General features: G+C 43.5%; 1 protein-coding gene across 3 annotated transcripts in view; it reads right to left on the bottom strand.

The window, feature by feature from the left end:
- caska (calcium/calmodulin-dependent serine protein kinase a) overlaps positions 1-15,976 on the bottom strand; it is a 129,876-nt gene extending 113,900 nt beyond the window's left edge. For all 3 annotated transcript variants that reach the window (XM_053329276.1, XM_053329277.1, XM_053329278.1), the window contains exon 1: positions 15,723-15,976. In XM_053329276.1, coding sequence (XP_053185251.1) covers positions 15,723-15,781 — 59 coding nt within the window. In that variant the 5' untranslated portion in view covers positions 15,782-15,976. The remainder of the gene's footprint in view (positions 1-15,722) is intronic.
- Positions 15,977-16,279: the final 303 nt, after the last annotated feature.

Genomic DNA, 16,279 nt, shown 5'->3' on the forward strand with positions numbered 1-16,279 from the left:
TCTTACATAAAAGGAAAATAAAATGGCTTTTACTACAAAGCTTTAAATATAATCCAAACATATCACATTCATTCTGAACACAAAGCAGCTGTAGAAGAATGCTTAAATAAAACAGAGAGTAATAAGCAGAATAACCACCAAATATCAAATCTCTGTTTTTTTGGTTTCTTTTAACATTACACACAGTACAGTCGTAAATATGATTGACGTTTGAGGCGAAGTTGAGGCAGAGCGAAGACCCAGAGCAGCAGTGGGACATACAGAGAGGGAGTTGAAGTGCTAATTGTGCATTGTTCTGTGAGACTGTGACAGCTTGGAGTGAGGCGATGTGGTTTTCCACCCAGCTCGCCACAACGCGTCTCGCTCGGCGCCTCTTGTCGTGCTTACAATGGGGCCGGGACGCAGAGCATGTGTCACCCATCTGTCAGACAATATGTCAACACAGCCATAATACCCCTGCTAAATGTGGCTGCGGCACGTTAAGGTCCTCTGCATCACTGCTCCTCCAAAATACTGTGCTTTTCCATCCATTCCATTCTACCTTCTTCTCATTCACATACACTCATTTCTCCTGCTGTGTATGCTTTTCTTTTCAGATTTTTTCTATCTGTTACATATCCAACAGTAGATTGCTTAAACATCTTCCATCATCACATTGACTGATCTGTTCCTGGCCCTGCCATACATGTGCATGCACCGACCCACCTACACAAAGCTCGCTGGTATCTCCACTGCAGCCGCTATCAATTATTCAAACCCAGTTGTAAGCTACTACAGCGCAGCCACAGTCTTTGTACAGTCATAAACAGCTACACGGGTGCAGAGTTTGTCAAATTGCAGGCGAGCTTGTTTTGTGTGAGTGTTTGACCTGCTGGTTATCTGCGTAGCTGTGCTACACGCACAGACGTGAATCACCGTGAGATGATGATCACAAATCAAGCTCAAGGACAGAAGGACAAGCAATCGCTCTTGCAATCGGATGACTGAATGGGAGAATGGGCATGACTGTCTGTCTGAGCATTTCTCACAAATCAACTTACGCAGCGCACGCGCACGCACACGCACGCACACGCACACACACACACACACTCCTCTAATCAATATCAACTATTGTTTAGGAGGCAGGCCAGCTAGAATGTGATCAGTGTTTATCATCACTACATGAAACACGCACGCACGCACACATGCACGCACACATGCACACACGCATACACACAGCTGTTTGAATACACACACACACACACCCTCCTGAGGATTACAATTCTCACACACACACACAAAAATCATGTTTAACACAAAAAACAATAATGAGACGCTGAATGAAATAAATGAAACGCATCTATTCTAGTTTTCACTGGGGGCCACCATCACAGTGCATCAGACTCATCCGGATGCACACACGGCCGTGGAGCATAAGAGTGCAGGCACGTGGTCGTGTTGCACATATACAGCATGAACGTAGCCTGTAGCCATGTTGTGTGTGTGATTCAAAAAAAAAAGCAGTCAGGTCTGAATGAGTGGAGGCGCAAACTAAGAATTTTCATCGTGCATCGTAGACAGACGTAAGAACAGCTGGATGTAGCTGCAACTGAATGATGCTGTAATGAGAGGAGCAGCAGTCAATCAGCCTGACTTTTACCTGCTAAAACATCAACATTTAAGCATCTCACACACACACACACACACACACACACACACACACACACACACACAGTCAGGAAAGAGTAGAGTTTGCCCTCCAATTAACAGCCAATACGTTTTAATGGACTAATACCTTGTTAAAGCCTGACCTTTTTATAGCTTAGTAAATAACAAGCAGACTAGCAGACTACAGAATCTGAACAATACACAACAGATTGTCCCAAAATATTTATAGAGTTCCAGTCTGTGAGCTTTTTAGTGTCTCTGCATTTGTTGATAGTAGGAATCTGCTGATTTCAATTCTGATTCAATATTTAGTGTGTGTTTTTCTTACTTATGAATGGTGCATATTTAGTCTGAAGGAAACCTACATCAGCACAGGGATCAAAAATTGATCTGGCTGTATTTTGCCAATGAGATCTGGATCAGCCCTAATCCCAAGCCAACAGATCACTACAGGGCACCTCTACTGTATCATGCAACTAAATGTTAACCCTTTATTTACAATTCAGGATTTCTGTCATTGTTTTTGGCAACTTCTCTTATTTTAAAAAGGTAATTTCTTGCAAATGTAGCAGACGACAAGCCGGGATCTATGAGTCCCCAACACTGCAGCAGATCTATGATAGCGTGCATAGCACAAGGCCGCTCATTCTGAAACGGAGACAGACTCCACTAGCATTAAGATGATCTCCGCATTATCAGGTCAGCTAAGTCACTGTGCTTTATTATCAGCACGAGAGAATGTGGTGTGCAACAGAAAGTGCGAATCAGGATCACTGAGTCTATGACAGACCAGACACACAGCACTCCATGGTATTCAAACAGCTAAATCATTATTTGAGTAGATCACTTTCACTACCTACAAAACCCTCTGCCTTGCTAGAGAAAATCACCAATACACAGAGTCTTCAATGTACTGGGTAATACAATTAGACAGACATACTGTGTATCCAATCAGAGAGCTAGGATAAGCAGCTACGCTATGACGTTCAGGGAGTAACGCTATAAGGCACTCTGTGTAGTCGCGCTATGATGTTGTCAAGAAGTTGGGAGTATAGATGATATGTGTCAGTCAGCAGTTTATTTGACCGTAGCTGGGCACGGTGACATACAGGACCAAACATGTAGCGACATTGAGAAGAGCTCTACGTGCAGGGTTTCTGCAGATACAGTGGGAGCTGACAGCTTCGCAGGGTGTGTGCTCTAAAGTCTAAAAGACATCGCGGCACAGATACATCGTGACACCTCCACCTCCCAACCAGTCATAACCAAGCTTTGAATCAGTTTGAAAAAGTGTCGGTAAATTGTCAAACATGTCCATCCCAAGTTCCCAGGGTGCGTGATTACTCTGCAAAATGTCTCAAAGATAATCAGTCTATCATCACAGGAGTATAAAACAAGATAATGACCACATTTAAAAAGCTGTAACCAGTGAAAAACGATTATTCAATTACCAAAATTGTTCGACTAATGGATTAATCATTGCAGTTCTATGTAGGATCTTTTGGAACAACATGGATAATGAGAACACGTGTGTGTGCTGAGATGGTGCTCCATACAGACATCCTTAGAAAACAAACTGAATAGAGTGATAAAAATATAATCTATTACAGCGATACACCAGCAGGCCATCACGCCTGCTGCAGTTGACAATAAGACTGTGAGAAAAGGCCTTGAGGGAGGAAACTGTTCCACTTCTATTCATCTCACAGGACTCTGTGTGGGTTTTATGCGTACGTGCGACTCGTCTGGTGAGCCTCAAGGTCCCATTCTAGATCCAGTTCTTTTTCTTCCACAGCGTCACTTAGTGTTTGTATCCACAGATGGTGTACAGTTTTAATATTCGACTGGTATGGGCTAAATCATCTACTGATTCCTTTCTGACTTCTGAACTTTTAAGCTTGTCCATCTAATCTTAAAAACCGAATGTCTTTTTAGTTTGATGAATTTCTGTGAAACTATTTCATTGTTGGACAAGCCAAAGCACAAAGGTTCGTACAAATAACTTACCTTAAAAGTACTTTACTGAAACTTAAATACATAATTATTTCTTCTAGACACGACTGACTATTGCAATTCTCTACGCTATTGCCTTCTTCACTCATTCATCAAATGCCTGAGCCTTAATCAGAATAATTCTACGATAATCCTAACCATAAACTTTAAATTTAAACACATCACGGTGGTCCTGAGCCTCCTCAACATACCCATACATTGCCTGGGCAGACCCAAAGGTGCTCTCTGTTGTATACAGTGCAGAGCATTGTGTAGATGAGCACCTGATTACCTCTCATTACACCTCATAAAAGCAGCACACAGGAACTCCTGATTCTGGTTATGTCCCAACAAACAGACTTTATCTTAACGCCTTGCAACATAAAACCTTCCTTATCATGCGCTGACTCAACAAATTGCTGTAACTTTAATACCTTAGTGTGACGATGCACTTTAAGTTGAATATGAATCTGAGGTCTGGTGCAGTGAAACCAGAAGAAACCATCGCAAAGCCTTTTCTACATCTGCGAACCATCTTTGGCACAGGAGGGTTCTGCCTCAGCTCGTAACTCTAACCTCCTCTCTCTATCTTTCTCTCTCCTCCCTCCGCTGCGCAAACAGGACAGACCATCATTGGGAGCACATGCTCAAAATTAAGCTCAATCGTTTGTCTGATGCACATTCACCCTCTGGTTTGATAGTGGCACAAGAGGCAGCGAACGAGAAAACAGGAGCAGCGAGTAACTCCTGGCTCCCTGTGTGGGTTTGACAGTATGAATGATGTTTGGCTGCTATAAAACTCCCAAGAAGCTATTTTTTAAAGGGGGTTTGAAGGGGAAATGTCTTTTCCCCGTGTGTTTCTAGGTGGTTGTTGTTTTTTTTCCAGGGAGGCCCCAGCTGTAACCCAGGTGACAGTGTGTGCTTTGGCATGCGGCATGGAAATCGGTTAAGACTGGAAAAAAGGCCCCCGATTGAAGGACAGTACGAACAAACGAAAATAAACTGGAAACAAGAGAAAGGAAGAGAGAGTTAAAAACAGCAGAAAATGTCATTCTCTGCTTCGGTGACTTTTGGCGCTGGAATTCAAGACTCGGCTGGGACTCGGGACACGCCAAAAACCACAAGTCGCTAGAAAGAAGTATTGTGATTTTGCTCAGTAGTTAATGTCATTTTTATCCATAAAAGCCAAAACGACTCGCATATAAACTTTAGGGTTGTGTTTTGAGTGTATGATGTAGATGATTTCAGAGAGGTCTTCATCAGATACTGTTGAAGCTTGATTGTACACATCTATTCATTACTAATGTATTAATAAAAGTGCTTTATCACCTTGTTAGCCAGACTGGAGGCTATCTAAAGATGCAGCATTATGTCAGCTTTGTTTGGTTCAGTGTAAAATAAAGCACAGCTGGTGTAATGAGGATGGTCTTCTTTACAGCAGTATTTAAAAGTTGAGACACACATGTGCTAGCAGACACAAACTAGTGTGCATGTAGCTGGTGAATAAAGCTGTGTTAGTCTGCCCGCCATGCTTCAGTGCTCTTCATCAGGGGATACTTCCAGCTCGGGGCAGGTGTGGGGAAAAGAGAGCTGGCTGAAAGTCACCCGGGGGCCTGACAGTCTCATCCACTGTAGAGCTGAAACAGTTCATCGCTTAGTAAAGATGCAGACAATCCTGGCATTCGGCACGCAATCCATCTCCACCTGCTAGTGTTGCTCTCCTTTATGAAATCCATTAACTTAAAATAGCTTCTGTGATTGTGAAATTTTCTTTTGGGTGCAGCAGTGAGAGAGACTCTGACTTCTGACATCAAAATTGGCAAACACAAGAACTAGCTAAACTCTGACTCTAAAGGCAACTGGCCTTTACTGGCAAAGAGCAATGCTCAGCCTCTTGTTTCTAGCCAGCACATCGCGGGCGGCAGGTCATATCAGCTGTCACTAATTAACGTCAATTCTGTGAGTAATGATGTCAGACCAACAGAAAACTTGGCTGCTGTCATTTTCGAATGCTCTTTGCAAGCCAGTTACTGTAACTGGAGCAAAGATCATCCGTGAGGGAAGATATCTCACTCTGTAACACTAACCTAAAATCACCCACCGCTGCAGTAGACAGATAAATCTCATTTCAAAATCATGTCATGTCAAATTTCAGAAGTCATATTCTCCCACTTAAACTCTCATTTATATCCATATTGATCACTTAAACAAATCAACTGAACATTTTTGATCCAAGAGCTTGTGTTTGTTCAAGTAGCTTTAAACATGAGGTGTGGCAGGTTCAGCAGTCTACTGCTGAGTTATCTTAATGTTAGATAAATATTTAATCAACATTTAGGTAAATATACACACTGAGCACTTTATTAGGAACAGCTGTGCAATCTAATGTGATCCAACATCTCTGCTCTACTTTTATGATGCTCATACATTTAGTTTTTGTTGACATTGACAGAAAGGTGATCATTCTAATTTATCTTTATTATTGGGGTGACAGTGAGTGATTTTGGTGTACTACAGCGTATATGATAGTAAACTGCAAATAAATTGTTGGGTTTTGGACTGTGATGAACTGTGATGGGCGTTTTCTACTATTTCCTGCCATTTTATAGATTAAATGACATAATCGATTAATTGAGAAAATAATATGCAGATTATTTAAAAATGAATATAAGGAGTACATTCTGCCTAGTTCACTGAACAGCTCATTATGAGACATTATCCATCATCACCAGATAACAGCAGCAGCACCTCCTTTAGCAGCGTTGTGAATTTCATTCCTGGAAGAGACTGTACCTTGTTCAACCAATGTGTTTTGGCATGGGGCCTTCATCTGGTCTTTTGCATGAAGTGTGAAAGCACAGCCCATATACACACACCATCAAACAGCTGAGTCTCTATTATTTATGCAAGAAGCACACAGAAACAGTCACAGAATATTGTCACAAAAAATAAAATTATTTTAACCAACTAACTATTTAGAGCCAGTTTAATCACTGCAAAAAACAATTGAACTTTACTTTTTAAAATCATTTTTTAAAAAGATAAAATCCACATTGATTCATACAGGATACAAGCCTCTGCGATCTTCAATCCACACAGTCACTTCCTCATTTCTAAGGAAATGATCTAAAATCTCTCAGGCTTTTAAGCCACTGCTGACTGACAGCATGTTGAGTTTCCAGATGACGACATCGCATGCTATCACAAGACTTTCGTCGCTTGTAAGCTTTCAAACAGTCCTGAACTAGAAGAAACTTTCACACCAAATCCCGGTCACGCCACAGGGTCAATTTCACAATGAAGTTATCTGAGAAGAGGCCCTGTAGGTCAGTGCCCTTGATGAAGCTGCTATTGCATAGATAACTACGACATACTCAAAAGTGAAAGAGTGCATCAAACGGGTCTCACCCTCTCATAAAGTGGAGAATGAGATAGATACCGTGTTCGTAAAAAGGACAGGTATCACATGCTTTTTCTTCTGTGTGTGTATGTGGGTGTGAACATGAAGTGGAAATGAAAGCAAGAAGACGTCTCTGGACAACAGCTCTGTTTATACTGCTCTCACTGCAATGCTGGTCTACAAACACAACATCCTGAGAAGGTGGGAAAAGAAACAGCTAAACCAAAAACAACCATCGACTGGAAGCGATCACGAAAACAACAAGATTGTTCAAGTCGGCTAAAAACACACAGCAGATGTTTTAGAATCAAAATTGAAATATAAACGTGAAATAAATGAAAGGATTTTGTACAATGGCAAAAAAAAGGCTCAACAGCTACAACTTCGTAAGAAATGAGTGTGCTTCAGCAGGTAGCTATTGTTGGACTGTAATGGAGCTTGTTCATCTGTAAAGCAACAACATCACACCGAATGTAGCGTTCTTATTTATCGCTGCACACGGGGAGCGGCTGTATGGTCTGCTGGGGGTGTTTTCTCCAGCTTGATGAGAATGGATAAATATTTTAAACGGTTGAGTGTGAGATCGCTCTGCTATATCATCTATGTGTAATTGTGCGTGCCGGAACCAGCCTTTCAGCGCATTTTCTTCTCCAAACCCCAACAAGAGGGGTTTAGATCATAGAATACAAGCTGCTTTGGGCGCGCGCACACACACACACACACACACACACACACACACACACACACACAGAGTGCTAGCCCTGGAGGCAACAACACGTGTGTATTCCCACACGGCCTGGGACCCCATTCAGTCACAACCACTAGCACAATGTTGGCAGATTACGACTTAAAGAGCTTTCATTTCTTAATTTGATAATATTCAGTCACTGCTATACTCTAGGGTTGCACCATATCTTACTGTTCATGCTAATAATGGTATCATTTTTATATGATAAAAAAAAGCATATCTTGATAATGACTATATAATACAAAATGACATATCATTACACACAGCAACAACTAGCATGACTGAAAGTGAAAATAACATTGCTACAAGCTCCTTAGTGGAGGAGTTAGCCCCTTTGTAGTGACTTTCAGTATTTTGTCATATTGTCAAGATTATTATTACTGCAGAAATACCCTGAAATATTGTGACATTATTTTAGGGCCATGTCTCCCACCCCTCCCAGACGCCCAATTAAAACTGATTTATGATGATGGATCCAGAGGGAATAGCAGGGGTCTCCAGCCTGTCTGCCAGACAGACATCTGAGCAGCCACTGAAAACACTACCAATCTTATTCAAACTGACCCACAGATATTCTTCTGAGTTGAGTGCTGGGCAGGGCTACCCATTAAAACACTCCACAATGTAAACAACAACAAAAACAACAGCAACAACAGCGTTTAACCCACTAACCCACAGCCCATAGGCCTGCTGGTGCTGTGGTCTGCGTGGGTTATTATCAGAGTACCTCTGGCCATATTATCAATATACAATGAAGCGGATTTCCGCTCGTGCTGAATGTTAGCTAGCCACAGTTAGTCTCCCTTGTCACTGTTAACAAACCGAGCCCTGGGGCCAGCTCTGTCAGAGACATAGCTCCTGTAGTGGAGTCCTAATATAGGTCAGTGTTTTACACACTTCATCAAGGACAGACGTGTGCAAGTGCCTGAACATACTCATAAATACACAAACCTTTCAAAATACTTCATTATTAAATCAGGGAGGTTGAAAAACATTGTAGAGAAAGAAAGAGGGGGACAGACAGACACACACACCTACAAACTTCTCACATACGATTATTTCCTCCACACTGAGCTCACACAGTCAGCAGGGGGACAGTGAACTAGCAGGTATTTTTATTCCCTGTGTATTAGAGTGATGTCAGTTTACTCCATGAGGTGAATGGGACACAAGCACAGGAGATGGAGCTGCCCCTCAGGCTTATATTCACCGTCATCTCTTAGAAAGGGACACTAGGACCACACAATTGCACAAACTAACACAAGCATCACACACACACATCTCCTAGGGCATAGAGTTATAATGACATTCAGGCTTTGTGCAGCACACCCCCTCCCCAACCCCCCTACCCCTCCGAGTCTCCTCCTAGGCCACGAGGTACGCAAATGGAGGGTAATTCATTTTATTCACAGTGGAACAGATGAGCTCTACAGCAGTGTATGTTAGGACAATATCCATTGTTAAATCCACAGTGAGTCCAAATATTCAGGACAGAGAGGCCATTGATCTATTCAGCTGGGTAATATTAACTCCCACTTTTGGCTCAATTAATGAGGGGGGCTGACAGTATGTGGAGATGGTTTGCCTCATAACCTCTCAATGGCCTGTGACTGAAGCATTGATATTGGTAACGCTGTGCAGACTGCATCGCAATGTTAAAATCATGACATCATACATTTAACCTGGGCCAAAAACAAAAGGTTTAATCTGGGGTCCTGTGCAGCGTTTTTTGAATGCAGATTTCTGAAATTAGCATCCGCTGTTGTCGCCAGGTATTCACTGCGATAGTCTGAGGATGGGAGGATTACTAAAAACAAAGGCGAACTGTGTCTTTTGATAAACGCTGTGAGAAACACGGGCACACAAGCATGCACAACTTTTTTTTTTTTTTTCTGAGGATGGACTAGAAAAAAAGCGTGGCCTGAAGGCACAGGATGTCTCTTAATGTGTGAGTCAAACTAATGGACTGCTTCCTTCTACCGTGCCCCTGACCTCTCTTGCTCCCTCACTCGTTCCCATCTCCAATGCAACCTCTCTTGTCCTCACCCTCCATCCCAGATTCCCTTCTCTCATTCTCGTCCTCTTTGGTCTCGACATCTCTATTCACCGTCTCCCACCCTAGCCCAATCCTTTTGTTTTGTGCCTCAGGACGCAGAGGCACGACGGACAGGATCAATCTGACAGCAGTGAAACAGATGTACACAACCTACACACACACACACACACACACGCACATGTGGGTGACACAAGCACGGAGCTAAAATCCTGTTCAAGCGTAGTCAACATGATGCATGTGCATGAGTATACACACAACTATAGGATGGTTTGTGTTTTCCGTGGGGTCCAACACCTACATAAATCCAACTCACACAGTCCAGGGGACACTCAGAGCAGTGATCACAACACTGCTTTCCAAGCACAGATCAGGATGACCTATATATAGTTTGCTTGTATCTGCAACTACATGGGTATATCCCTGCTAAACACGCCAACGCATGCTCACGCCAGGCAAGATCCAGGGCGTTTGAGCTTTTAAAGCGATGCCTTCCCTGTCAGCAGCGTTGTTATATGGTTGGGTTTCCCTCCAGTTAATCCAGAGTCTTTCAGCATCACAAACCACAATTGGTGTTTCAGCACAGTTTTATATTTTAAAAATCTGTGGGTCGGCTGATAAAAGGCAGATCTCTCCTCCTGCAAACTGTAAATCAGAGACAATCTGCTGAATGCGATGAGTAAGGCAGTGATTCAGAAAACTCAGACTTGTGTTTGTATGGGGCTGACTCAGAGCATTTGGCTTAGTGTTTGTCCTGCCTCATCGGAGCCTCAGCTGAACACGTTCAAAAATCATAATATTTTTACGTTATAGATGTAGACACAAGGCTGATAGAGGAGGAGCTTTTCTTCTGGGTCCATACGTGTGTGTGTGTGTGTGTGTGTGTGTGTGTGTGTGTGTGTGTTTTTGAGTGTGTGAGAGAAAAAAAGGAAATAGCCCGTGACTCCTGTGTGGGATACAAAAAGAGAGCACACGGTTTTCAGGCTTGCCTAAACATGTACTGTATGTGCAGGTCTTATCACCCCGTCGAACAGTCAACCACCTCTGTGACACTGCAGAAGTCCCACAACCAGTCAGCCTGCTATGACTGACTGACTGTGTCTGTCAGGCCTGCCAAGCTCCTGATTCACACGGAGCTTCTGTTTGTGCGCCCAACGAAGTGCTTCATTCAAAGACCAGCAGCGTGGATGACACAGTCGCTTCAGCGTGTGTCGGTCAACACAGAGACACACCTGTCTGGTCTGAATATGAAATCTAAAAAGTGTCTGTCTCCCTCGACATTTACCGCTTCTCTTTTCTTCTCAGTTCCTTTATGAGGCACTCAAGCTGGAAAGCCTCTGGTATGATGCAGCTACTGCAGCCACTTGGCAGAGCAAACCAAAATGCAAAGTGTATGAAAGCTCTGGAGAAGAACGGTCACCAGAAATAAAACACTTGAGCTGAATGGACAAACCCTGCTGCCATTTTTTTATACCACCTTTGGTTATTAGTCATCCCAGCAGCAGCAGCAGCAGCAGCAGTGAGGAAGCAATCACAGGAGTAATTCACCTGTCATGTTTTGTCCTGCAACAAAAAACTATTTCCCTGAAAGGACTTTTCAGTGGTATTAGTGCTTAAAACAGTACTTTGTGCTTTATTCCTGCAGAATGTAGTACATGCTTGATAGCTTCATGTTGCATTTGGATTATCCTTTCTTACAAATGTATTATAGGGTTAATGTAGGGTCTGATTCCACACGGGATGGTGATTACTGAACACAGCCTGGACGAAATTGTGGAACTTCTCAATGAAAACAAACCCACTGATATAGTCTTACTGTGACAGTGAATACTACTCCAAGTGGCCTGGATGGGACCTTCATTCACTAACGATGACCAGATGTGCGGTGTGCATGACTCATGAAGGTCTGTGTGCCCTGCCCTTTAATCTCTGCAGCAAGTTACCAACTGCCACTTGGTCAAAGCACACGGCAGAGGCGTAGCCACGGGTGTGCCAGGGTGTGCCGGTGCCACCCACGGAGGCAGCTGGCACACCCAAAAAAATTGCCGCTGGACTCTGGCAGCAATTTTTTATACTTGATAAAATTCTTGGAAAGCTGTGAAAGAAAGCTAACAGCAGCAAACAAATCAGCCTCACATGTTTGTTTTTTTTTAATATTAGTAAATGAAAAAAATAAATAAATATGACGTTATCAGTGAGTTGGCCAGACTCTGGCGGCGATTTTTTTGCCGCCACAGCGGCCAGACGATGCTTTACGACACCTGCACCTAGCAACCAACTGACCTGTGACCCTTGCCTAGCAAGCAGTGCGGGACGCGAAACGCTGCTAATAACAATGAAACAGAGTTCCCTGGCACACTTTTTCCACAAAAAACCTCGACTTGATGTCCAACAGGACACAACTGAGAATGATGCTCCCACTACAGCAACCAACAGGCCCACAAGCCCAACCCCTCCGACACAGGCTGGTGAGGCTGCCGCAAATAACGTGAGTAACGTTACAGTGCCAGACGACTCCAATACAGCTAACGTTACATCGGATGTCACAGATCTTTCCTCGGTTGGTGAGCCTGCATGCCAGCCCAAACTGCAAGCTTTCCCAGCCACGGAAACTGTCAGTGGAAAGAGGAGGACTTTTTCTGTTAAATGGTATGCCCGATACAGTTGGTTGGAGTACAGCATTAAATTGGATGCAGTTTTTTGCCAGTCCTGTCGGCACTTCAGCACAGACGTCAAGGAGGACAGGTTCAGAAAAACGGGAATGAGAGACTGGGGGCATCTAGGTCAGTTTTGTATAAAGCATGAAGCAAGTAAAGCTCATGCTTCTGCTGTGGCCCGACACAAGGGTTACATTGATATAAAACGAGCTGGAAACTGTGACATCATACACCAGGTGACAAAAGATCAACAAGAGCGTTTCTTAGACTCCATTGAAAGAAACCGGGCACACATCAAAGTTGTCATTGATATTTTGCTCTTTTGCGCAAAACAAGGCATTGCACTGCGTGGTCACAAGGAGGACACAGAAAGCCTGAACAGAGGAAATTTTCTGGAGTTGTTCAAACTGATTTGTGACTATGACCCTGAAATAAAAAAGCGCTTTGATGAGCTTCCAAATAACGCAAAAATGATGAGCCCTGATATTCAGAACGATCTCCTTGAAACTGCAGCATCACTACTCCTCCGAAAAATTAAAGCGGAGCTGCATGCAGAGACCGACACATACTATGCCATTCTAGCTGACGAATATAAGGATCTCTCAAAGAAAGAGCTCATTGCAGTCTGCTTAAGGTATGTGTATAACGGTAATCTAAGAGAGAGAGCTGTCGGATTTGTCGCAACAGATGACATGACATCATCTGGCATCAGCAAAAAGATTTTGGAAGTACTGGAACCACTGCAGCTGGATCCTGCATTGTGTGTGGGTTTCAGTTTTGACGGAGCAGCAGTTATGTCTGGTGAGAAATCCGGGGTACAGGTGCAGCTCAAAAAAACTTTTCCTCATGCTGTGTATGTACACTGCCACTCCCACCGCCTGAACCTGGTGCTTTCGACAGCTTCAAAAGTGTCCCCCACTGTGGCCACTTTTTTTGATGTTGTTAATTCACTGCATCATTTCATGACAGGGGCCAACAGACATGCACGATTTCTACAAATCCAAGAAGAACTTCACCCTGACGCACCCCGCCTGGAGCTCGTGCGCTCTACAGATATTAGGTGGAATTCAAAATCAGAGTCTGTGCGCCGAGTTTTAACCTTGTATGATGTCCTATTAGAAACACTGAGTGAGTTTGCGGAGGGGTCAGGTCAGACTAAAATAGACGCAGAGTCTCTCCTGCAACAGTTACAGACGAAACGATTCATATTTCTTCTTGTTGCATTTTCTAAGCTGTTCAGTGCAAGTGATTTCGCGACAAAAAGCCTACAGTCCCCATCTGTGTCAGTGACTGACTGCATCCACATGATTGACGGCCTCAAGGAAACTTTTGCTACTTTCAGAAGTAACTCAGACGGGGAATTTGAGAGAATAATCAGGCTAACTGATGACATCATGAAGAAAAACGATGTTCAGAACTGGGATGTAGCAGGAGCACGGAAGAGAAAGCTGCCTGCCAAGTTTTCTGACTCGCACGTCACCTCTACAGTGGGCAGGTGTGCACCTATCAGGAGTGATTCTGATTTGCGGTCATTGTGGAATATGATCCTTGACAGACAGCTGGACGAGCTGAATAACCGTTTTCAGAGCGACTCATACGGTATAATGGAAGCTGCTGCATCCCTGCTGCCTGCATCTGAGGCGTTTTGCCAGCTGGACGCATTACACGCGCCGAGCAAGCATTATGGACTTGCGTTAGATGCCTCTGAATTGACTGTGTTTGGTCAACTGATCAAAAGGAAAGTGGACGGGGGACATCAGTTCCCGTCCATTATTGAGGTGTTGGACTCTTGTGACAGGGATGTTTTTCCAAACATGAACAGATTACTGCGTGTTCTAATAACACTGCCCATTACAAGTTGCACTGTGGAGCGCCTGTTTTCCGTTGTAAACAGGATCAAGTCCAACAGCAGAGCTACAATGCTCACGCAGAGACTAAATAACATCTCGCTGCTCATGTTTGAGAAGGAGCTCACAGAGAAACTGGACTCTGACGGAATAATAAATGCATTCAAGGCCAAGCCACGCCGTCTTGCCCTTTAAATAAAGAGCGGCGCAGTGCACACATGAGCCACAATATCCTTTTCTCTAATTTTTTTTTACATACTTATGGTATGCGCATCAATGTATATTTTGCTGTTCATCTCGTTGGGAAGGCAACGGGTTAATTGTCTTTTTGGCTACATTGTGTTATTTTTCTGTTACTTTGCTGTTGTGCAGAAGAAGAGGGTGAAACAAGATGACGTAACTAATTTCTGTGTTTCATGTGTTCATTTAGTCTCCTCACTGCTCCACACACCTGACGTTTTCATCTGATGCTGTTTTCTCTTCTCTCTACGTTTAAGTCAAGTTTCATGTACGTCACGATTTATTCGCCAAGTCTGTTTCCATTGCACTTTGTCGCATTTAGCTGTTATCGATACACCAACTTTTCACCGCAGCCTAGCCTAAAAAAATTTTTTGTGATATTTCAAGATTTAGTTAGAATTTTCTGCATTTCTACTTGATGTTTTTTTTTTGTTGCACAAATTCTTTATTTGAGAGTATGTCACATGTTTGGATTTAATGTGAACTACCGTTGACTGTTATTGATATCGTATTGTTAATGTTGCATTCAAGGAAGATATGCCTGTATGTTCTTTTGTGGAGGTGTAATACTGTTCAAAATAAATTTGGCACACCCAGTATTTACTGGTGCACACCCAATGTCTTTTTTCTGGCTACGCCATTGGCACACGGCATCACGTCAAGTACTGTACGTCTGGGGCAACTATAACACGCATACCAATGCAAGAGGAGGATGAATATCACCACAGTAAAAAAAACAGCTCTTATCTACATGTTTGAGGAAAGCGATAAAACTGGGAATGCAACAACTGTTATCACGCCCACGGCTGGTTTTATGGCTATATGTATGCATTGTGTTTAATTATCGTGGGATAGGCTCTCCAATTACACAATCATCACACTCAAACTAAGTCTATTTGACCTAATACACTACACCATCAACTCCAATTCAGCAATAATGACCACGCACACACTATTAGCTCGTGCAATAAAATATTACCACGCTTTTTGGTGTGTGCGCGCGTGCGTTTATGTGGGCGCGTGCCATACCTTCAGGACATTACCGGGAAGCTAATTGGAAAGCCCCGGTGACCGACGTTAACCCGTTCAAATTAAAACATAACAGACAAATAAAATAAAACAGCAACGCAACACTTACTTGCCAATGACCTCGCAGAGCTCGTACACATCTTCAAAGAGAATGTCGTCGTCCGCCATAGTCCGACCCCGGCTGGGGGAAAAATATCCCCAAAATATGCGTCCCAAAGCCTGCTTGAGCTCCTAAATGGGGTAGAAGAAGGCCACGACCAGGTGACCGTTTGACAGAAATAACTGACAAACACCCCTCGTGTGCAACAGCAGCGGGGTAGTAGGGGAAAGAGTTAGAAAGAAAGCTTTCTAAATCCCAGTTGTTGCCTCCTTCGTCGACCCCCCCACTCCCCCCCCTAAAAAAAAAATAAAAACCGCTGCGTCGCTGTGGGTGAAGCGGCACAGGGAGAGCTCAATAATCCAGTTTGAGAGTCCACTGGTTCGGCCCCGCCTTTCCCACAGCTTCCCGGTATGTCAAACAGGCGACCCGTAACGTTAGGCGGTTGTCAAACAAACATTACAGTGGCTAAACTATTCCGCCGGTGTGTGTGTGTGTGTGTGTGTGTGTGCTCCCGTTGGCTGCACAGGTTTAAAACGTTGTTGAGCTCACAGAGGATGAAGTGCCTG

The sequence above is a fragment of the Scomber japonicus genome, chromosome 11 (assembly GCF_027409825.1).
Source record: "Scomber japonicus isolate fScoJap1 chromosome 11, fScoJap1.pri, whole genome shotgun sequence".
Lineage (NCBI taxonomy): Eukaryota > Metazoa > Chordata > Actinopteri > Scombriformes > Scombridae > Scomber > Scomber japonicus.